Genomic DNA, 24,152 nt, shown 5'->3' with positions numbered 1-24,152 from the left:
ATCAAGAGGGGAGTGGTAGTGGAAGTGTTTGCCTAGCACCCAATCAGAATGGCGTAATCCTTGTGCCCTGATTGGCTGCGGGAGTTCTGAGGGAGCCTTTCCTCAGTATGCACTGCTGAATACCTTTCTGCTTTGAAGGAGGCCTGTTCTAAAAGACAAAAAACAGCAACCCTGATTATTTCTCCTCAAGTTATGCACAGGTTATGCACTGTTTTTGTTCAGTTTGCCCAGTAAAGTTCCTTTTCTCTCTCGAGCCAGTGTGGTGTAGTGGTTAAGAGCGGTAGTCTCATAATCTGGTGAACCGGGTTCGCGTCTCCGCTCCTCCACATGCAGCTGCTGGGTGACCTTGGGCCAGTCACACTTCTTTGAAGTCTCTCAGCCCCACTCACCTCACAGAGTGTTTGTTGTGGGGGAGGAAGGGAAAGGAGAATGTTAGCCGCTTTGAGACGCCTTAAAGGGAGTGAAAGGGGGGATATCAAATCCAAACTCTTCTTCGACTGGGTTATTCAAATGGCACTGCTCACACTGTACAGGGGGGTCAGATTGCACTTTGCACACACCTGGCAGCACCTACCCGTTCCCCCCAAGGTGTCCCCCCCACTCTTCCCCACCCCTTGGCGGCCACACCAGCACGCAGAGAGCATTAACTTACTGAGCCCAGAAGCATGAATAGCTTTCACATATTTCCTGATCCGCTGGAGAATGGCTTGGTCCCCATCCAGGCTCTGCGAGGCAAAAGAGAGAGAGAAAAAGACACAAAGGTTTGTCAGAGTTGCTGGGCAGTGCCAAGCCGGGAGGCGGGAAGAGGGAATTGCCAGGCCACACAAAGTCTCTTTGAAGCTCCGGCCTGTGGCAGATGTGCTAGGCAGCTGCCAGGCTACCCGAATCTGGAGTGGAGAGATCCCAAGCATGGGGAGGGGGTGGGTGGGCTGTGCAGAGATTGAGAGGGAAAGAGAGAGAATGCATTGACTGAACAGCTAGAAAAGGAGGTGTGGCTTCCAGCCAGTTCCTCCCTGGCTGCAACAAGGGCATAGCTCTGTGGCAGAGAACACGTTTTGCATGCAGAAGATCACAGGCGCTTCTAGTCTGAAAGGATCAAAGGTATCAAATGATGGGGAAGACCTCAGCACAAGACATTCAGGCAGCCCCTGGCGCAACCTGAAACCTGCCTAAGCACCTAGCAGGGCCTCATTTGAATGTCTGCTGCCTTCTCTCGCATTCTGTCTTGAGACTGGAATGTGGCCTGTCGAGGAGCTCAGCTCAGCAGCAGAGCAACGGTTTTGCTTGCAAAAGGTCCCAGGTTCAATCCCGGCATCTCCAGGTAGGGTCTGAAAGTCTAGAGAGACACTGCCAGCCAGTATAGAGAGCACCAGTCAAGTGTCTACACTGCAGACAAGCTAGATGGGCCAATGGTCTGACTTGGTATACAGGAGCTTCTGGTGTGTCTGTGGGTTATTGATGGCTAGGAGAGGACATGCTAAATGCAATTTATCTCTCCAGTCTCCTACACGTGTGAGTTAGGCAGAGTACAATCATACCTCGGGTTACAGCCACTTCAGGTTGCTTTTTTTGGGTTGCAGACCGCCGAAACCCGGAAGTACTGGAACGGGTTACTTCCGGGTTTCAGCGGTCGCGCATGCGCAGAAGCGCTAAATTGCGCTTTGCACATGCGCAGAAGCACTGAATCACAACCCACACATGCACAGATGCGGGTTGTGAATGTGCATCCCGCATGGATCAAGTTTGCAGTCCAAGCGTCCACTGTATTAAAACCCCATCCTTGGCAACGAAAATTGAAGCTTTGGAACAAGGTTGCAAAGCCTTTCCTTTTTTGAGCAATTCCACCTAATGAAGGTTAGCTGGCTTCCTCTTGGTTTGCCTCTTAATAAAAGAACCAAGCAACAGCCCATTAAGTATAGCATCCACTTATTTAACAGTCTTGCACTGGATCACAACAAAGGCAGCAGCAAAGCTACGCAAGCAAGCGTGCCAACTTGAACAAAACATGGGGGGAAGGGGCAGGTAAGCACCATCCTCCGTAACTGATCACAAGATGCGGCACACACTCGCCATTTGAATGGCAATGCCCATCAAGTTTGGAGGGACCCAGCCTCCTCAAATATTTTATTGGGGGTGTTAAGGGACCTCGGCCCCTAGCAGTTGGCTCTGATGTCAAAGTCAAAACACTACTATGTTTCAAAAGACATAGCCGATTACAAAAATGGAGCCTGCGCTCAGGGAGAGCGCAGACAGACAGACATCCGTTTGAATCAAAGACATGGTGAGGAAGGGGGGTGCCCATCACTGCCTCCCCTCCCATGAGAGCAAGTTCCATAGTTTAACTATGCACTATGTGAAGAAGTGCCTTCTTTTGTCTGCCCCGAATCTTCCAACATTCAGCTTCATTGCATGTTCCCAGGGTCTCTAGAGGGAGAACTTTTCTCTCCACTTTCTCCATGTCATACATAATTATAGAAACTTCTGTCATGTCACCTCTTGCTCACTTTTTCCTCTCAGCTAAAAAGTTCAAAGCCCTGCACTCCACCCCTTGATCATTTTAGTTGCCCTATCAGAATATCTACAGTATCCTTTTTGCCTAGCAGGAGGCAGGAGAATCATAGCCCTCTCTGGAATTCACAGGCATGCTGCCTGCCTCTAATCCTGGCTGGCAGCAAACAGCCATCAAGACTAGGAACCTTTAATAGCAGGAAGGGATTTCCTTTCTGGAGGCCAAATACTCCCCCCTTCAGTCCATGGTTACAGTATCCCTGAAGGTGCCTCTCCATCCAGGGGTATAATTTCAGGTATCAGGGAGTGAGGGGGAGAAAAGGTTTGCAGTAAAGTTTAAAAGGCCTGTTCGAGGAGATATTCAAGACCAGAGAAACTATAGTGGGATTTCAGAGCATCCATTCTAGTGACATTTTATACTGCCCAATAAAATGATAGCCAAGGTCATCCAAAGAAGGTCAGTCAACTGTATTTTTTAAAGAAAGCATAGCATTTTGCCCTTTTGTCGTGCATGCTATTACTTCCTAGTGCATAAGTATTGCACTGTTTAGAAACCAACCGTCAGTGGTGCAATTCAGATGTCACAATCTTTCCTGGTTCAGAGAAAATGGGAAACTATGGTTAACTGAAGACTGCTTGGTTTGTTTCACCTCACTCATGCAAAAGGGGAAGTCAAGCAGCTAGCCACTGAGGCTAAAAAGGTTGGTAGAGATCTCTGCTGAATTGTGTCCTTACAAATGCACAGAAGGTATCTGAATCGTAGAATCATAGAAATGTGGAGTTGGAAGGGATCATGAAGGTTATCTAGTCCAACACCCTGCAATGCAGGAATATTTTGCACAATGTGGGGCTTGAACCCACGACCCTGACTGATGTAAACCCATGCTCTGCCGACCAAGCTATTTGCATGCATGGAGAACAGAAAGAAGGCAGCTGGGGCTGAGGAACCAAAAACATAAAATGCCCCCAACAGCCAAAGAGGAGCCTCTGTGAATGTGGAAACAGGTCCATCTCCTGAGCCCTCCTTTCTATCCAAAGCCACTTCCAATCCCACTTTCCTTCTGCCCTCGCTGGGACAGATTCAAACAAAGAATCGCAATACAAAGCAGGATCCTAAAGATGCCTTTCTGCCACAGTAAAAAGGAGAGACACCAGCCTCAACATCTCTCTATTTGGCCATTTGAGGCAAAATGTCCGTTACTGTTCAGTGCTCATCCACACCCAGAGGGTCACCAGAGATCGGCTGCTTTGCAAATTTGCACGAATTTTGCAAAAGTTTTGCATTTTTATTCCTATTAATGAGCAATTGCACACCACCCCTGTAGCCAAAAAGTCTCTCAAGACCAAAATAATAATATCAATACTAAGACAGCCCCTGCCCTCAGGCTCACAATTCAAGAGAGATATGACACACAGGGGAAAAGTAATGAGAGGGAGGAAGGAAAAGCAAGTTCTTCAAGTTACAGATGAAGCTAGTAGTGGTTCCATCTGTCTTGCTCTCCTGAAGCATTCTTTCCCGTCCACCTCTGAGATCAGGGCAGCCCCTACCGCACAGCTCTTCCCTAAGAAGGAACAACCACAAGCAGTGCTGGATTTACGTATAAGCTAAGGAAGCTATAGTTTAAGGTCCCACTCTCTTGGGGGCCCAAAAAAATTTAAAGGAAAAACAACAACTGGATGTACATTTCCAAAATATAAGATAAAAAACAAATAAAACAAAACCTACATACAGCAACAGTGTATTGTGTTGTGTAGGCTCCTATTTGTTATGTGCAAATGGCTTTAGATACCTATGAGGTCCATAAATTACCATATAGCATATATTCAACACAAAAAAGCGACAATTTGTTGCTGACAAAGGACAGCTGGACAAATAAAGGGCCCCGTTACCTTCAGTAGCTTAGGGCCTCATCGACCCTAAATCCGGCCCTGACCACAAGCAACCTCAATTGGCTATTGACCCTAAATCAGCAATGCGGCACACTGTAGCTTTTCACCTTAGCTGTATGCAGCTGGCAGAGCCATTAGGCAGGAGGAGGAGGCTGCCTCAGGTGGCAGAAGTCCCCCAGGCAGCACTCCTGCAGACACCCCACCTACCCCACTGCCTCCTCCAGAGGCAAGAGAAGCAGTGGCACCATCTCACCCAAAATTGGTGTGATCTTCCCTGAAATTAGCGCCTCCTGGCAGTGGTAGCAGAGCGGATGGTGTTGGCGGTGGCGGCAACAGCAGGGCAGGGAAGCACTTCCTGTTCCACCTCAAGTGGCAAATGGGATGTGATACCCTGGCTGTATAAAGCAAAGCTTGGGATGTAGCAATAAACATGTTTCCCCCCTAGATATTACCACTCCAAGCCTTTGTCATTGGATGGGTATATTTAGCATGGGATTGGAATGAAAATACAGTGGTACCTCGGGTTAAGTACTTAATTCGTTCCGGAGGTCCATTCTTAACCTGAAACTGTTCTTAACCTGAAGCACCACTTTAGCTAATGGGGCCTCCTGCTGCCACCACGCCGCCACAGCACAATTTCTGTTCTCATCCTGAAGCAAAGTTCTTAACCTGAAGCAGTATTTCTGGGTTAGCGGAATCTGTAACCTGAAGCATATGTAACCTGAGGTACCACAGTATCAGAAAGCCTGGCTTAGCCTTTCAGTGGACAGGGATTAAGGTTAAGACTAACAGTTTTATTACTTGCTTTAGGAGAGAGAGTTTGGTGGTTAATTTTTCTGTCAGCTCTAACTGCCAGATTTTCATGGCAAACTGAATTTATTTCTCCCGCATCCCAAGTTGCAGGGGTCTTTGTTTACCTGCTCATCTAAGAGAGCAGCACTGCCACAAACCATCAAACAGGTTGCAGAGACGGACGGAGCAGCAAAGAGTTAACCTGAAGCCTGGTTCAGTCATGATAACAGTGCTGGAAAAATACTTGGCGGATGTAATCATCTGGATGGGGAGAAAGCAATTGTTTAGGGTCAAGCAAGGGATAACATTTGTTAAAATGGAATGAAGTCAGAGGAAAACCGTGGAGGGGGGAGCTTGGCTGGGGGAAAGGGGTCTTCTTAAGGGAAGGGACATCATCAGCACTTGCATTAGAGCACACACAACCCAGAGGATCCCAACACAAGCCGCAGCACGCATGGAAGACACCCATAGCTCTTTCTTTAGAGCCTGAAGTTAACAGCTAGGATAGCTCAGTCAGTAGAGCTCTTGATCTCTGGGTGGTTTCCTTTTAACCAATCAGTATCTACTGATATCTATTTCTGTTTTTATGGATCTTTTCATTGATTCTATCTTTAGATGTTGTACTCCACCTTGCTATATTTTTGTGAAAGTATGGGTTATACCTTTGCAAATAAACGAATTTGAACCTGCAACCATCAGAGGTGCTTGGATTTGCCCCCCAAGTCAGCCTCTGATTGCTCCCTGAAAACAGCATGAACCTCACAGTCAGGAATCCACCTAGGCAAGGAAGCAAGGCTCCACCAGTATCCAGAGTGTCCTTGGCAGGCCTGAGCCTGTCTCAGGAGCTGCAGGAGGGACAAACACCTACTTTGTTCCTGGAAGACCAGACGCAGGTGAGAGGCAGACTGCTTGTTGCTAATTATACGCAGTAGCACGAGATTCTCAGTTGCAGCAAACAGATTTGCTGCAACTGAGAATGTTTTTCATAAAGCTAAGAATGAGGCCACACCCTTGCATTTTGTTGCCATCTCAGAAGAAAGACTTCACTTTCCTACTTTCAAAGATCTGGAAGTTCTTGCAAGCATTCTAGCATTGTTCAGTCGAAACATTTGTAAACATGCCTATTCTCAAGCCAAGACCTATGCCCCACGCCTCCAATCAACAATGAAAGCTCACCTGTCTGCTGTACAGTGTACAGGTAACTTGCAGTGTGTGCATATTCACATTTACAAACTCAGATATATAAGCTAGGTGCCGTATAGCTCCTTAAACCAATCCCAAAAATGGAATGCCTAGTTGTTATTGTTGGGCCTGACAGCTTGAAAGTCATATTTTTCAATGTGATTTCTTGGTTCCTGAAATTCATTCTGATTGTGCAGATAAAATATAACAGATAGAATTCTGCAGGCTGTGTTGCTAGTGCGTGAAAACGGTCAAGATCCAGTGAACCCCAGGCATGCACCTCCAGATGGTGGAGATGCCAGGTGCCATCCTGGTGCCCAGGCATCTTCACTTGGTTGCAAGTGGCTGATAAAGTTAAAGGGACCCCTGACCATTAGGTCCAGCCGTGGCCGACTCTGGGGTTGAGGTGCTCATCTCGCTTTATTGGCTGAGGGAGCCAGCGTACAGCTTCCGGGTCATGTGGCCAGCATGACTAAACCACTTCTGGCGAATCAGAGCAGCACACGGAAACACCATTTACCTTCCCGCCGGAGCGGTACCTTGCACTGGTGTGCATTTGAACTGCTAGGTTGGCAGGAGCAGGGACCGAGCAACGGGAGCTCACCTCTTCACGGGGATTTGAACCGCCGACCTTCTGATCAGCAAGCCCTAGGCTCTGTGGTTTAACCCACAGCGCCACCTGCGTCCCTAAGTGGTTAATAGCCAGGTGCAAAATGTGCCTGGCTCCTGCCAAATTTTGAACACTGTCCGGAACATAACCCAAGCATAAGTTGAGAGTCGCCTGTATTCCATTCTCTTGTTCTACAGCAGTAGTTGCAATGTGGTGCTCTCCATATATTGTTAGACAACCCCTATCAGCCACAGCCAGCATGTCCAATGGTCAGGGGATGATAGGAGCTGCAGTCTAACAACATCAAGAGGGCATCGCTACCGCTACTGCTGCTCTCTAGCAACTTCTCCTGTACCTTTGTTTTTTAAGGCAAGGAAGTTGGATTAGAGTATGGGGAAACCTTTTGTGGATCCCCAGCTATTGTTGGATTGCAAATACCATCATCCCTAGCTAGCAGGACCAGTGGTCAGGGGTGATGAGAGTTGTAGTCCAACAACAGCTAGGGACCTGAGTTTGAGAAACAGTGCACTATACTATAATTCCCATTACTGTTGGTTATTCAGCATACTGGCTGGGACTGAGGGGAGTCCAACAACATCCAGAGGGTCCTAGGTTCCCCACACATGGGTTGACTAAGTGCTAGGAAGACATCACCGTCCCACAACCCACTGTCGGCAATCCAACCACAGCTCAGTAACAGAGCATCTGCTTTGCAAGCAAAAGGTTCCAGGTTCAATCCTTAGCATCTCCAAGATGGACTAGGAATGTCCCCCTCTGAAGCTGTGGAGCATCTCTATCAATCAGTGGTGACAGTACTGAACTAGATGTGCCAGGGGTCTGACTCCATCCTAGGTAACTACCTATGTCCCTAGGTCTATCAACAGTTCAAAAAGAGCCTTCCCGGTGTGCAAAATAGCATCTTACAGAGCATATTCCACAATCGCCCAAAGACACTGCTTTTTATTTTACTTTCCCCAAGCTCATGCCAGCAGAAGCCAAGCCAGGCAGCTGTGCACACCCCACTGGACTTCTGCAGCTGCAGTCCAAAATCTCTGAGAGATATACACCCCTCCTTGAGGATAATCAGCTCAGCCACAGATGCAGAGATGCAAGGGGAAAATGTCTCCAGAATGAGAGAGAGGAGACAGCTCTGCACCTGTAGCTGGTGGTGACCTCACACAGCCTCCATCTGTGACTGCATTAGACCCCATCACTGACCCCACGGAGCCTGTCTGTGCAATTGTCTAATTTACACTCTGCATTCTAAAATCAGCCTTGAATTCCTTCCAAATGTGCCCTGCTAGCCAGACAGAATCTTTTGCTGGCTGTCAGAAAGAGAGTGCCTCTTTGGAAATCGCCCTTTCTTTTGCACGCTGGTTGTTAAGTAAGATCAATGAGAGCCATTCTCCACTTTGCAGAGCTGCTCAATGAAGTGGGAACTGGTTGGTACGGCAATAAAACACAGCCAACTGTTAAGGAAGCCCAGCCTGAAAAGGGCAGCTATGAAATCTAAAATTAGGAGCAGCAGGGTATAAAAAAAGATATTCAGAGTGAGGGGTGCCAAGAAGATTTTCTGAGGCCAATACAGTACACTGTCTGTGGACTTGGGCCCTCTGCCCTACCTGCAAAAGAGGGCATGCATTTGCATAAATAATGCATGTACTTTGCATAATGCAAATTTGCATATTCCCTGCAGGTGGGGTGGAAGGCTCAGAATTAAATCAGGGGGTCACATGTCAAGTACTAAGATGCTTGGCAGGCAGAGTGTCAACAGGCAAGGTTTTCCCTGCAATTTTATTTCCATACTAGAAAAGGCTTAATCAGTTGAATTTCTGCCTGATTCAAGGCACAAGAGCCCCACTTTTCCTCATTGCTCACCTTAAACTGTGAAAATAACTCTAGTTTCATGAGTCATAAAGTGTTGATCCTGGGTAGCCAACATGGTCGCTCATGGCTATCCCGGCTGCGGCTAATGAGAATTGTAGTCAAATCCTGCTGGAGGGCACTACGTCGGCTACCCCTGCTGTCAATCTTCCATTAATTCCTCTTAAGCTGGCAATACTGTACTACATTCAGTGAAAGACCAGGCACAGTTATTTCAGATGGTAGGTAGGGGGTCAAAAGATTTTAAGATTTTCAGATCCCTGTGCTTGGACTGATTCCAGATTAAAAGTGAGCAGTGTATTCTAAGGATTGCTGCCATTACGGTATTTATCCATCATAGCAAGTACAACAATGTTATCAACAGCTAAGAACAGCCACCCATCTCTCTCTCAATAACAAGGATTTCAATCCTTTGCATAAAATATACACATTTAAATGTTCATACTAGCAGGAACTACCCACCCTGAAGTATCCACCATGGGTGGGAAGGAATTAATCACCCCCTCCCCAGTTACTGCTGCAATCTACTTAACAGCCTAAAACTATCTTTCACTCCCCCCCCCCTTTGCTTTAGGATGAACTCACTACTGCCCAGGATAGAGTTACAGTAAAATCTTGGATTTCTCAATTATTTTCATAGACTGGAGGCCAAGGTTGATGTCCTACACACACACACACACACACACACACACACACACACACGTTTGTTTGTTTCTGCAAGCGTTTTGAAGAATTTTGTCACAAGGCTCAATTAGCTCTCCATTTCAGTGTTTGAAGTTTGCCCAGACATGTCTGTACAGTGTCCCTCCTCCACTTCACCTCTTCCTCCATGATGAGACTTTCTCTCTCTCCTGAAAACAACATTTCAATCCAGCCTATGCAGACCCAGACTGGGGTGGATGGAGGTGAAGGAGAGTTTCTGGCCTTGGCCCAGGAAGCAAACCAACTTTTGAAATCCATTCTTGTAGCATGCGGCAATATCCACTAGCTTATTTTTCCTTTGTCTTTTCTAAACTGTTAGCCAATACTGAGGAAATGTCACTCCATTTTTTTTTCATAGATATTTATTGAAATTTCAAAATATTACAAAATGCAAAAAAAAAGAAAAAAGAAAAAAGAAAAAAATACAAACTAAAAATAGTTAAAAACAATTCCATCTTCCTTTACTTAACTTTCATTTGCTTATTTCCCGGACTTCCTCACCCCTCCCTTTCCTGTATACCACTTCAGTTTGTTAATTCAGCAAATCCTTCCCCACTTTATTTATTCTAATCTTTCATTACATTACCTTACTCTATTTTCCTCATTATCTTATAAAAAACCTTAACCTATATCTTATTTTTAGTAACTTCTCTTAACCGTTATATTCTTTCCTAATCCCTTAAACTTTTATACCAAAGCCAAGCAATTTCATTTCAAACATCCTTCTAATATTCATCATTTATGTAAAACAGTCCTAGTAACAAAATGAAAAAGAAAAAATCATCATCCAGCGTGCCTTCCTCCTGGTCTCGGGTTTGTCAGTCCATTTATCCCATTAAACTGGCACATTAACCTGGTAATCTTATATCCGAGGCTCTTAAATCTCTTCCATGTCCCTTCCACGATTTTTCTTCATATTTTCTTTTCACTCGTGTGATCTCCAATTTAATCGTGCTTTTGCCCCTTTTCAACCAATCAGTCCCTTTTCCACAGTCCAAACTGAGCTCCATGTAGTACTTAAAAGCATATTTCAAAATCCCTCCAAACTTTGGAACCCCCTAATCTCCAAACCTCTCACGGCCCATTGCCAGACTCGGAAAGTCCATATATCCCTGCTCAGGGGGGTCAATCCAACCCCCCATTTCCAGTCCAAACTTCATCTTTCCGAGTCTGATTTTTTCGAGAATCAGTTGCCAAATCCAAAGACTCATATTCCTGCAGGCGCGCCACCTCCATCTCTGGCTCCATTTCTGACTACCAAAGTTAAGCAGAATCCTCTTCTTTCATCTGTTCTGTCAAGGCACACTCCTGGTTTGATTCCTGGGTAAGCTCCATACTTTTTTCTACTGCCTGTCCAAAATTTCCCACTGTCTGCTTAAGATTCCCAACCAAGTCAGTCATCAAATTCGTTCCCTCATGTAATTCTTCCAATAGAGCATTTGTTTTGTAAAAAGCGCATAACATTTCTGAATGCATTGTCCTCCAAGGTCACCAGTCAATTCCCACGGGTTGAACTACAGCAGCTGGAAATTCCCTAAAGTTAGTTACAGTTTCACCATCTCCCCCTAGGGGGAAAACTTCTGTTGCAAATCCAACCCCAAAGTTTCTTTTCCTTTTAGATACTTTGTCAATCGTTGTTATTTTTAAACTGCAAAAGGAAGCAGTGGAATCACAATGTTTCTCTTCTTTTAACTATCTGTCAAACAGCTTCTGTCCTGGTCAATGAGCTTCAAACGTCAGTCCTGACACCCCGCTCCCTGGGTCAGGACGGTGGAAAATTACTTTGTTTTAAACTTACTTCTGCAGGTTAAAACAGTCCAAAAAAAGCTCCCCCTTCTCCTCCTGCTGCCGAAGGGGGGGTACTATTTTAGATGATGAAATCCACTCCTTTAATAGTGATTTTCAAGGCTCTAGTTTACTTTGTCTTTGCTTTGTTCAGTCTACAAGGAAACGGAAGGCTGACTTCCTGTTTAGACCTTTCCGTTTCAGTACCAAATTGTAATAAATTTTTGAGTCCAATTCCTTTCTTTTCCCAGTTCCTTAAATTATAGTCCAATTTTCCAAGTTTAGGTACTCACGGTGGTTATTTTTATAATCCAAATTGTCCCAAGAAGAAGGCAGCGCTCTCCGGCAACGGCTATGCGGCTTCGCTCCACGGAAAGAGCGGTTGACTCTCAGCACCGTGCCACTTCCCCCTCTTCGCTTCGGAGCCCGTTAGTGGGTTCCTTAGCGGGTTGGGGGGGCGCTAAGGGTGCCCGCCGAGTCCCATGGTCACAGGCTTCATCCGCCTGTGATTTTTAAGGGGTCCCCGCTTCGCCGTAGCGGAAAGGACCCGATTTCGCGCGGAGCTAGTCCCTCCGATTCAGAGGGAGTCCGCCATTGCCGATGGCGCCACCCCAGAAGTCCGAGGAAATGTCACTCCAAGGCAATTTCTCTAGAAGTAGTACACTCCAAATGTTGCTGGACTACAATACCCATAGTCCTTGACCATTGGCCTTGCTGCCTGGGGCTGATGGGAGTTGTAGCCCAACAACATCTGAATGACACCATGTTGGCAACTGCTCTGAGGTATGCTGTTTTATCCCCTGTTCAGTGAAGGTTTCCCTTGTTTTACTCATAAGAGGAGCCCTCCCGTATCAGAGGTCAAAGACCCATCTAGCACAGCATCCTGTTCTTGCAGTGACCAACCTGATGACCATGAGAACCCCGCAAGCAGAATCTGAGCACCACAGCAACTCTAGCCAGCTATGGCCATCCTGGCTGGTAGCTACTGATATTCTTCCCCTCCATTAAAGCCATCCAAGATGGCGGCCATGACTACCTCTTGATGCCATATCACCCCTTGTTCTTTGAAATCTGCATCAGTACGTCTGGAAACATTCTGGGGGTGTTCCAATAGCAATAACACGAACTGAGAGACTCCCTGAGCAAGTGCATATATAGGGAATGCTACAGGGAATCTGGAGAACAGATTTTTTTGAGATCCACTGTGACAAGAGTAGTGCCGGGTGTCACGTGAGGTTTGTCCCTTCCACATTTCAGTTTGTAAAGGTTGCCGCGGCAAGTATTGCGAATCCCCAAAGGAGATCAACCCCTTAGGAAGTGGGGAGCTGAACCAGGGAGTGGGAGAGAGAAACCATCTTGTCACAGCTCAGGCCATCAGCTTGAAATTGCGCCAGACCCTCAACCTTGGGGTGCTCCCTGGCTCGCCATTCTGACAGGAATGCCAACTTCCCCTCCTGCCTCTGGTGTTCTGAAATGTTGTCCAGGCATCTTTAGAACGAGCCTGATGCAGATTCTGTTCTTTTAACCACCTCCAGCTCCAGTTTTGAATCAGGGTTGTTTTTTTGCTGATGAATTTCTTTTGTTATACGGCAATTATGAATGCTGGGTTTTTTATTATTATTAGCGCCAGCTTGATTCTACCTGCTATAATTTGATGAGAACCTCTGCTGAAAGGCAGCCTGGTATCTATCTGGGGTGGGTGGAATGAGCAGGGCAGATATAATTTACTATAAATAAGACACAGCCCTGGCCATTCAGAATTGTAAGACAGCATCATAGCAGGGAGGGACGAAGAGAGAAACTCTGATCAGGGGCATTTGCAGTCCTTATCTTTGACCTGCTGGCTGCAGCCCATGAGCTCAACCTCCACTGAATTCAGTCCTAGCATCCTCAACCACTTCACTCACTTCCGGTGGAGGGTGGGGAACCTTTTTAGACCAACGGGCCAGATCCCCATCCCTATGGGCCAACTTTGACAAGGGAGTGTCGTTATGACTTCAGATGATTGACATACATTTTTACCCCTCTGCAAACCTTGCATAATGATATATCCTCTCTTGTTCCTCAGTGTCCCAAATTTGGCTACAATCCAACTGGCACTCAGCGCCTGAGTTTGCTATACAGAGGAAATGACGTCTCCCAAACACATGCATGTAGGCCAATGGCACTTTGCTTAACTACAGGAAATAACTGCAAGCTGTGGCTTCTAGGATTCTTGTCTAACCGGTTAAAATGGAGATTTAGGGCAACCTATAGGTCATGCATAGCTCTGGACATAACTATGCAGAAGCAGAGCTCATTTGCTTAATGCAGGGCACATGCACACAAGCCAACCACAGGCCAAAAGAGCCGAGGAAGCAGTGGTATAAAAGCAAGCACAATTCACTATATACTTCTAGAGGCAAAACTTTCAGGGGCAAAACAGTTCCCCCAAGTCAAATGGATTCTCCCAGATGGGGTGCCAGAGTAGCATCACTAGGCTCCCAGCAAATCTAAACTTAAAAAATACAGCACTGTACAACCAATGGAAGGTGTAGCTCTTTTGTTTCCAGCACCTGACCTGGAAACTATACGAGGTCATGAGGCCAAGACAGAATTCCAAGCATGATCTAGAAGTAGGTCAGCATGAGCTCATGGGAAGAGTAGATCTGGAAGAATTACAAAGCTTTGCCTGGGAATGAAATTGCAGGGTGGCTGTGACTTCTTAACCTGTTTCTAGCTCTGTACAAATGAAGAAGCAGCAGCCTACTCTAGAGGGGACTGTTGTGAAGTGTGGAGAAAATGAAAAGGGTTTCTCTCTCCCCAGCCCCCATAATACTAGAACCAGGAGCCATCCTATGAGGCTGAATGTTGGAAGATTAAGGACAGAAAAGCAAACTTTTTTTTTCATAATGAAGCTACAGTACCCACTCCCACGTGAGGGATGCAGGTGGCGCTGTGGGTTAAACCACAGAGCCTAGGACTTGCCGACCAGAAGGTCGGCGGTTCGAATCCCTACAACGGGGTGAGCTACCATTGCTCGGTCCCTGCTCCTGCCAACCTAGCAGTTCGAAAGCATGTCAAAGTCAAGTAGAAAAATAGGTACCACTCCGGCAGGAAGGAAAACGTTGTTTCCGTGCGCTGCTCTGGTTCTCCAGAAGTGGCTTAGTCATGCTGGCCACATGACCCGGAAGCTGTACGCCGGCTCCCTCGGCCAATAAAGCGAGATGAGCACCACAACCCCAGAGTCGGTAACAACTGGACCTAATAGTCAGGGATCCCTTTACCTTTACTCACTCCCACAGGAGGCAGCAAAAGCCACTAACTTGGATGGCTTTAAATGAGGATTAGGCAAATCCTTGGAGAATGAAGCTATCAATGGCTACCAGACTCAGTGGCTAGGGGCTTACGCCCACCGTTGCAGGCAGCATGCCTCTGAATGATGGTTGCTGGGAATCCCAAGAGGAAAGACTGCTATTGTGTCCAGGTCTTCCTTGGAGGCTTGCCATAGGCATCTAGTTGACCACAGGGAGAACAGGATGCAGGACTAGATGAGGCTGATCCAGCAGGGCTTTTCTTCGGCTCTCATGAGGTCAGACAGTTTAATTACAAAGCATTTCTGGTGAACCACAGGTGCAATGCAATGGCCTCTCCAAATGTGTGCCAACACCATACCGAAGAGAGGCACTGTACTCTAATAGTGTTAGAAACGCCTTGGGGTGGCTGACACCACAATGTGCATCTTGCAGAGTTATTGGGCCACAACTTGTCTGTTGGGCAATTAAGCTCCTCATCTTCTGCAATTTTTGCCTATTCAGGAACATCCTATTGCTTCATTTCCACCCTGAATAGTGCCAGATCACAGTAGCAAGCAGTTGTTGTTGTTGTTGTTGTTGTTGTTGTTGTTGTTGTTGTTGTTCTTGTTGTTAAGGCAACAGCCCACTTGAAGAAAAAAGCTGCAACAAAATATCAAGGGCTCTATATTACGGATGGCCATTTGGACATGGCTTCTATTTTTACGGATGATGCTAATGTTGGAAGGAGTTCAACTGATACTTTGGCTACATTAGCAAAAGTGTCACAGAAACAACCAGCAATACAACGGACAGCAGCCTCCTGCTATTCTGCACAAATGACATGACAGACAGCAGTGTAACATAGCAAGTTTCCATCTAGTCAACAGGAAAGCTTGTGCCCAGTGCCATCCTGGTCAGAAGGCGGCAGACGGGAGGGGCGGGTTCAAATCCCCACTCAGCCACTATGAAGTTAACCTTTCTCAGTTGGTTAGAGCATGGTGCTGATAATGCCAAGGTTGCAGGTTTGATCCCCGTATGGGACAATTGCATATTCCTGTATTACAGGGGGTTGGACTAGATGATCCTCAGAACTGTAGAGTTGGAAGGAACCCTATGATTCTATGACCTTGAGTCATCACTCTCCCACCTCATGGGCACAGCCTATCTTGCAAGGTTGCTGCAAGGATAAAATGAGGAAGATCAGCCCCATGTAGCAAAATAAAAATGTAATGAAGAGAGAAGCACTTTTAAAGTTTTACCTCCAGATTTTTCTGAACCTCACAGAGTTCAGGCCACAAATGTATTTGAAGGGTTTATTGATCAAGTTGGTCTGCCCCACAAAGCCCCTTCTCTTTAAAAGAAGTATAAAGGGAAAGGACCCCTTACAGTTAAGTCCAGTCGCAGACGACTCTGGGGTTGCGGCGCTCATCTTGCTTTACAGGCCGAGGGAGCAGGCGTTTGTCCGCAGACAGTTTTTCCGGATCATGTGGCCAGAATGACCAAGCCACTTCTGGTGCAACGGAACACAAACCAGAGCAGCACATGGAAACGCTGTTTACCTTCCCACCGCAGCGGTACCTATTTATCTACTTGCACTTTTTGGAGTGCTTTCGAACTGCTAGGCTGGCAGGAGCTGGGACCGAGCAATGGGAGCTCACCTCATCGCGGGGATTCGAACTGCCGACCTTCTGATCGGCAAGCCCAAGAGGCTCAGTGGTTTAGACCACACGCCCAACTATTTCCCACCAATATTCAATACAGTTTACCGAAAAGACACAGGGAAAAGTAACAAAATCCAAACCAACTAAAATTCATCCAACCGTGCAATCCAAGTAGGAGAAATTGAAGCATGAAGTCATCCATAAAATGCTTTCGAACAAGGATGGAAAGTCTGTGGCCCTAGACATTATTATTGCCATCATGATCAATTTATTCATCACCTTCTAACACAATTGTTTCAATGTGATATACAATAAAAGCAGCAGAAAGCCCAGTGAGAAACACCCCAAACAGCTGATACATTTAAAGAAAAACTAAAACAGCTGGAAAAGCCTATTGGACCAAAAATGTCCTCATTTTTTTTCTTCAACAAAATGCAGATAGTGGGCAGTTGTCATATCTCAGCTGGATTGCAATTCCACAGAACAGGAGCAGCCACACTAAAAGCCTTGCTCTGAGTTACTGCAGACAAGCTTTTGATATCTGTGGAACTTGCAGGAGAAACTGAGGTTTTACTGGGTGTATAAGGGATAAGGTGGCCTGTAACTTAGTCCTGAGCTTAACATGACCTTATATGTTCGTAAGAACACCTTGAATTTGCCCCATAGCAGATCAACAGCCAGTGCAAATCCTGAAAGCAATGTGTATATGCTGCCCATAGTTTGCCCCCACAATCAACCTAGCCTCCATGTTCTGCACCAGCTTCAGCTTCCAGGCCAACCCCCAAGGTACACACACACAGAGGGCATTGCAGTAATCCAGCCATGAGGGTACCAGTGCATGGGCAACTGTGGTCAGGCTATCCTGATGATGATGGACTCTACCTCACGCCAGTCCCAGGCAGCCAGTCGTCCATCTCATGCAGTCTCTTATGTTGCCATTTAAAGCCCTGAATTGGCTGAGGGCCCAAGTATCTTAGACAAGGCCTTCTCTCCTATCAACCTGACCCTGTTGTAAGATCAGTGGAAGAGACTCTCCTGGTGATTTCTGCGTCGACTGAGGTGCATATTGCAAGGATCCATGGGAGCCCCTTTTTGGTGTTGAAATGGCTTCCCCACTGATGTGTGCCACACAGCAACTTTGTATTATTTCAGGCACCAAATTAAAAGCTCACCTATTTCACTGAGCTTTTATCAGATGATAGGATTGTGTCATTTTAAAGGTGTTTTTAAACTATGCTATTTACAGAAAAACGAAGATCATGGCCACTGGTCCCATCACCTCCTGGCAAATAGAAGGGGAAGAAATGGAGGCAGTAAGAGATTTTACTTTCTTGGGCTCCATGATCACTGCAGATGGTGACAGCAGTCACGAAATTAAAAGACGCCTGCTCCTTGGGAGAAAGGCGATGGCAAACCTAGACAACATCTTAAAAAGCAGAGACATCACCTTGCCAACAAAGGTCCGTATAGTAAAAGCTATGGTTTTCCCAGTAGTGATGTATGGAAGTGAGAGCTGGACCATAAAGAAGGCTGATCGCCGAAGAATTGATGCTTTTGAATTATGGTGCTGGAGGAGACTCTTGAGAGTCCCATGGACTGCAAGAAGATCAAACGTATCGATTCTGAAGGAAATCAGCCCTGAGTGCTCACTGGAAGGACAAATCATGAAGCTGAGGCTCCAATACTTTGGCCACCTCATGAGAAGAGAAGACTCCGTGGAAAAGACCCTGATGTTGGGAAAGATGGAGGGCACAAGGAGAAGGGGACGACAGAGGATGAGATGGTTGGATGGTGTTCTTGAAGCTACCAGCATGAGTTTGATCAAACTGCGGGAGGCAGTGGAAGACAGAAGTGCCTGGCGTGCTCTGGTCCATGGGGTCGCAAAGAGTCGGACACGACTAAACGACTAAACAACAACAAATTTACAGAATTTAGGAGAATGTTTTTTGTTCATTATGTATTCTAATCTGTTTCTATATTACCTTATTTCTTTGTAAACTGCCCATGATCAATTGGGTGTAGGGCAGTACAGAAATGTCTTATTAAAAATAAATACAAATAGATTTCTGCTCATTTTGAAAAATGCTTCGAGAGCCTTATAGGCATATATATGAGTCTGACAGTTATTGGAGTGTGGAAACATACACATAAGCCAGGACAACATGCAGGTGCCCTTTGACCACCAGCTGTGTAGCTTGGCATTTGATAAGAGGCAACAAAGAAGCAGATCACGAGTGAGGTCTAGGGATCCAATGTGTATGAATCAGATATGCAAGGCAGCCAGGTAGCAAATGATCCTCAAAGGCACACAACCCAACAGCATGATGATTATTATTTTCCATTGCTAACGTTGTTAATATTACTAATATCCTTTATATTCTGCTTCCCGGCGCCCATGGAGCTATTTCCAATCATAAAGCAACAACTATTTCAAATTGGAGTGGGATCCAAGATCCATTTCGAGCACACTCCTTGAACATAAGAGGAGCCTGTTGGATCAGGCTAATGACCCAACTAGTCCAGCATCCGGTTCTCCAAGTGGCCAAGCAGGTGTCTGTGCAAAGACCCAAACACAAGAGCACTCTCCCCTGCAGTGGTTTGCAGCAGCTGGAATTCAGAAGCATTACTGCCTCTGACTTAGCAACAAGGCAGGATCTACATTTATAAAATTATATAAAGGGTGGGTAATGTGAGACCTTCCCTGGATGTGGCTAGACTACAGCTCCCATCACTGACCATTGCCAATGCTAGCTGGGGCTGATGGGAGTTGGAGTTCAACAACATCTGGAAGACCACGGCTTCCCAACCCTCAAATATAGATGATTCCTGAGAACTGCCCTTATGGTTAGGGGTGGGGAGTCATCACATACATGAGTCAGCTTGACTCCATTTCTGGGGGACACTCAGGGAGAACTATGCAGATGCAAGATTGGCCACATGAAGAAGCAGTTTTGAAAGAAAATTAAGAACACAGCCAAAGAGACCAAGAAAGTCTAAGCAATTTTTTGTTTCTTTTGGACCCAAGTGTATGCATGCAAGTTTTCCCATTTCCCATAACTCATCAGATACTTTTCGTGGTGCTGCACTAGAGAAGGCACTGTATAGCACAACAGCAGAATGGAAGAGACTTTTGGAACAGTAGAGGTCTCCAGCCCAAGTTCAGCACTGCAATGTCTCCATTATTTAGGGTTTTCAGAGCTGCCTCCGGGATTGTAAAGAATTCAGAAAGTGAGCAGGTATCTGTAATGTCAGATTGAGGAACTGCAATGGAATTCTCATTGTTACCCAAGACTGCAGTTCTCAGGGTTTGGAAATCAAAGCACTTTTACAAGACAAATTAACAAATCTGCCTTTTAATCCAGAGTGCATTACTCAGTGTGGAAGGCAGCAATTTTGACAAAAAGATAATTCACATTATCATCCAAGATTACACTCCTTGTGGTTTCTTAGAAGGGGTGTGGGGACAGAAATCAAAGCATTCTTTAACAAGTGAGATTAAGAAATATCATTTTTAATAAAGAGTGCATTACTCAGTGTGGAAGGCATCAATTCTGGCTGAAGGATGTTTCACTTCCAACATTGTAAGAAAAGCATTGTTTGTGGAAACGGCCTCTAACCATGTTCTTTAGAAAGACTTCTGTGTATGAGTGTGTGTTTTAAAAAAACAAGACTAAAGCATACTGGGCTATATCCAGGTAAGTCAAATTCAGAGGAGTCCCGCTGAATTTAATGGATTTAGGTTAGCCACTAACTTGCCCTTCAATTTTAAATAGATATAGTCTGAATATGACAACCCACTTTTTGAATTTCCTGCTTTTAGACTGCAAATATAAAACATATGTTGGGGTTGCTAGCCTATTCCAAAACTGATTCTTCTTATTTCTGGCCTACCTCAACATTCATCTCTGCAAACAACCTGGAATAAGCATGGATCAGAGGAACTTTTTACTGGCATGTGTCAAACACTCAGAATTTGAGAGCTGCAGAAATAACCTTAGGCTACCATCAGAAAAAGACAGGAGTGCCTGGCGCGCTCTGGTCCATGGGGTCACAAAGAGTCAGACACGACTAAACAATATCCATCAGAAATCCACTTATCTCACACTGATAACAGGGCATTTCTATAGCTATTGGATAGTAGCCACAATGGCTATGTTTGACCACTGTCAAATATGGTATGCCTCTGGATGCCATTTGCTGGAAAATCTAGGGCATGGGTAGGCAAACTAAGGCCCAGGGGCCAGATTCAGCCCAATCACCTTCTAAATCTGGCCCGCGGACGGTCTGGGAATCAGCGTGGTTTTACATGAGTAGAATGTGTCCTTTTACTTAAAATGCATCTCTGGGCTATTTGTGGGGCATAGGAATATGTTCATTCCCCCCCCCTCAAAATATAGTCCGGCCCCCCACAAGGTCTGAGGGACAGTGGACCAACCCCCTGCTGAAAAAGTAAGCTTACCCCTAATTTAGGGAGTCTGGTTGGCCATTGTGAGGATGCTGAACTAGATGCTTCACCAGTCTGACCCAGCAGCCAGGCTCCTCTTATTCTCCTATGTTTTAGTTAGACTGGGGCTTGACAGCCCTTCCAACGAAGGGTGCTGTCAAAAAAAAAATGTCTTCTGTAAAACAGGATACGTAGTTGCCTTAATGATAAGCCTTCAGAAAATGGTACTCATCTCTTGTCCCCATTCCCAGGAATTCTCTCCTGGTTCACAATATTGAAACAGGTGAAGTAACCATTCCAAATGCGTGCATCTTAGCATCTTGGTAAAGAGTCACTTGGAAATCTCACAGCCCCCCTCCCAGAACACACAGAGAGACATCTGGATGGAGAACAACTATGACATCATGTCAAATGCAGATGGAGTATTGATCCAAGTGGAGAAGAGGCTTAACAAACAAAAGTTTGTTTAGTGGGGTCACAGCAAACAAGAAAAAGTACAGGGCTACGTAGCCTGAGCACCTACAAAGCAGGTTGGCTTGGGAAGAGTGGCCTCCTGAATGCTGACCGTGCACTCACAGAATCTTGTCTTACATTCTGAACAGAAGAAGAACTTGCATGGCTGGGAGTGATAATTACAAGGAGGATAAATATGGATTCTGAATCTGTCAAGTACTAAGTAGGGCAAGTGGGCCTGATTTGGACAAAGCCCAATCAAAACCAAACCTACTTGTGGGGATCTCAGCTTGGGCCAAATCAAGACAGCCGTGGCCAGACTGAGTCGTCCAGAGTGAACTGGAACTGTCAGGGGGCAGGGCATGAGGTGAGAAGGCTGCAAGGCATCTGCTTCCCTGAACGCTCTCCATGGGGATGCAGAATTTAATCCTTCTCCACTCACCGGCCTGGTGAGTGGCAGATTCAATCCTGCAGGCTGCAGGGTGCTCTTCTGCAAGTGCTTTAAAAAGGGACCACATGGCTCATCTAGCCCAACCCAACCCCCTGCAATGCAGGAATCTTTTGCCCAACATGGGGCTCAAACTCCTGACCTTGAGATTAAGAGTCTCATGCTCTATCAACAGGAACGGCGCTTGCAAAGAAGCAGCCTGCAGAGTTGACCTCCTCCTGTTCCTAGAGGGAGGGAGTTGGCACAGAATCTGCTCCTGCACCCCTCCTAACCATATGCTTATTTGGGGTTTAAAAAACCCCTAATGGAACGTTAGCCTTGCACCCACATTTATCTGGGACTGTATTTGGGCTGCATCAGGTGTCCCTCGGGTTGGCGCAGATGAAGGGCAATCTTGGCTCTACAGATGTTGCCTGTGCCACACTTCGTGAGCACCTGCCTCAGAACTCAAGAACTTTCAGGCAGAAAATTTACAGTACTATTGATTTCAGGACTGGCCCCCACCATAAGACAAAGGTGGGTGGTTGCCTCAGATGACAGTTGCTGAGGGGCAGGCAGCAGCAGTCCCCATGGCCACCCCCCTTCTCTTGGAGGACAGAGCAGAGCAGACGCTGGAGCCACTTAGCTCGATGTGGTCTACAATGCCAGGTAGCAGCACTCTTAGCTTCTGGCGAAGGGCATTTCTGATCCGACCTGGAGCCTGATGGACCCTGGGACCCTCTGCGCACAAAGACTGACGCTCCCCCGCCGAGTTTGGGCCCTTCCCCAACTGAAGGAAGCCGTAAAATTTAGAGAAAGTAGCGAGAGCCAGGAACGCGGAACTAAACCTGTTTCTGCCTTCTGCATCATCACCTGCAAGCAAGCCCCACTGAGCACTAGGGCGGCTTGTTTCTTAGTAAATACGTTAAGGCTCAGGTGCGCGCCGCGCCGAGGAGACAACCGCGCCCACTTTTACGCGCAAGAAAGGCGCGATTTATTTTTTTTTAGTTGGGGGGGGTGTAGGGAAACTATCTCGGTTCTCCAGCCTTTTCCCCCAACGAAAGAGCCTTTCCTCGTCCGTCCGTCCCCATACAAGCCCCGCTTCCTCCGCCGCCCCTCTCACCTCTTCCAGCGCCACCACGGCCCCCCGGCACTTCTGCAATTTGGAGGCGAAGCTGGAAGCCGCCGGCGAGCTGAGATCCTCCGAAGTCACGGCCACGAACTCGGAGACGGTGATCTGCTCCGGCATGTTGCTGCGAGAGGCGTTACCTTGGAGATCGGGGCGCAGTTGCAGCCGGGGAGAAGAAGGGAGGGAGATGGGGTTGTGGGGGAGAAAGTCATCCAAAAGTAAGGAAGAGGCGGCGAGGGAAAGGGAGCCTTCGAAGGAAGGAGGAAGAAGTTAAGAGTGACAGGAGAGCGAAGCGAAACCGCGGAGAAGTGGAGAGAAAAGAGGGGAGGGCAGAAGCGTGGCCAAATCCGTCTTTTCCAGCCCTTTCTGGTCAATTTCGTATCACATCCCCGAGGTTTGGCTTCTCTCTCTAGTGCGTAAATGACGAGCGGCGCCTCTTCTCCGACCTCTTGTAAGTTTCTTTCCCTCCCTCGGTGCCTGGCTGGTTGGAACAGAGGCTTTCATGGCAGTCACGTGGGGATATTGTTACGCCGCCGCTGCCTGCGAGCCTGCAAGCGCGGATTTTTGGCCCGGAGCCTGTTAAAGACAAAGTGCACCCAGTTGCCCTTGTTCCCTTTCTCCCCAAGCCGCGGAGATCCTCCTCTCTGGAAAAACGAGCAGCCTATCAACACAGAGCTAAGGCGGCGCGCCTGATCCAGCACGTTTTGTACGCGCACGTAAGTCCCCGTCGAGTTTAATAGGGCTTACTCCCGAGTCAGTTTGCAAAGGCGCAGCCTTCTTGCAGTTGCAGCCCTAGCGATCGGGGCTTTACTCTCCAAGAGAGCTCAGGGCTGGAGCGTTTTTTGCTGTTGTTTTGGTTGCTCTCCAGTTTAGTTTTGTTTTTTAACTGCCGGTTTTACATACGCTCTCAGAGCTGCTCAGCGTTTCAAAGAGTCAGAAGGAACATGCTGAAGTTTTGCCGCGCGATTCTGCTCAGGAGAAGGCGCCCCATTTTATGCACACTTTACTCCTCGCAGAGTTTCAATTCCCCCGCAACCCTTAACAAACTACAGTGCCCAGAATTCTTTGAAGGCGCATGTGCTTTGAATGTGCTATAAAAGGGATAGTGCGCACACAGGTAAAGCCAGAACTCCCGCACAGAATATTTACAGCTTTTGAAATCTGGATCCCTTCATAGGGAAGGAGAAACACACACACTTAAGAGGTGTGGCTTGTTCCAGCACTGCAAAGCTCTTGTCTTCTTTTAAACGTTTAGTTATCTCACTGCCCGTTGCTGAACACTCTAGGCCAGATTTTGGCAACCTGGTGCCCTCCAGCTGCTTTGGACTACAACTCCCATCAGCCTCAGCCAGCATGTGCTGATGGGAGTTGTAGTCCAAAGCAGTTGGAGGGCACCAATTTGGCAAGTGA

General features: G+C 46.8%; 1 protein-coding gene across 2 annotated transcripts in view; it reads right to left on the bottom strand.

Moving 5' to 3' along the window:
- ASAP3 (ArfGAP with SH3 domain, ankyrin repeat and PH domain 3) overlaps positions 1-23,444 on the bottom strand; it is a 71,406-nt gene extending 47,962 nt beyond the window's left edge. For both annotated transcript variants that reach the window (XR_008331736.1, XM_053398610.1), the window contains exons 1-2: positions 22,737-23,444; positions 653-725 (exon numbers count right to left, since the gene is read on the bottom strand). Coding sequence is in view for 1 of the 2 variants with exons in the window: in XM_053398610.1 (XP_053254585.1) it covers positions 653-725; positions 22,737-22,862 (199 nt within the window). In the remaining variant the exon portion in view is untranslated. The remainder of the gene's footprint in view (positions 1-652; positions 726-22,736) is intronic.
- Positions 23,445-24,152: the final 708 nt, after the last annotated feature.

Source organism: Podarcis raffonei, chromosome 8 (assembly GCF_027172205.1).
Source record: "Podarcis raffonei isolate rPodRaf1 chromosome 8, rPodRaf1.pri, whole genome shotgun sequence".
Lineage (NCBI taxonomy): Eukaryota > Metazoa > Chordata > Lepidosauria > Squamata > Lacertidae > Podarcis > Podarcis raffonei.
This window is presented reverse-complemented; position numbering and strand designations above follow the sequence as displayed.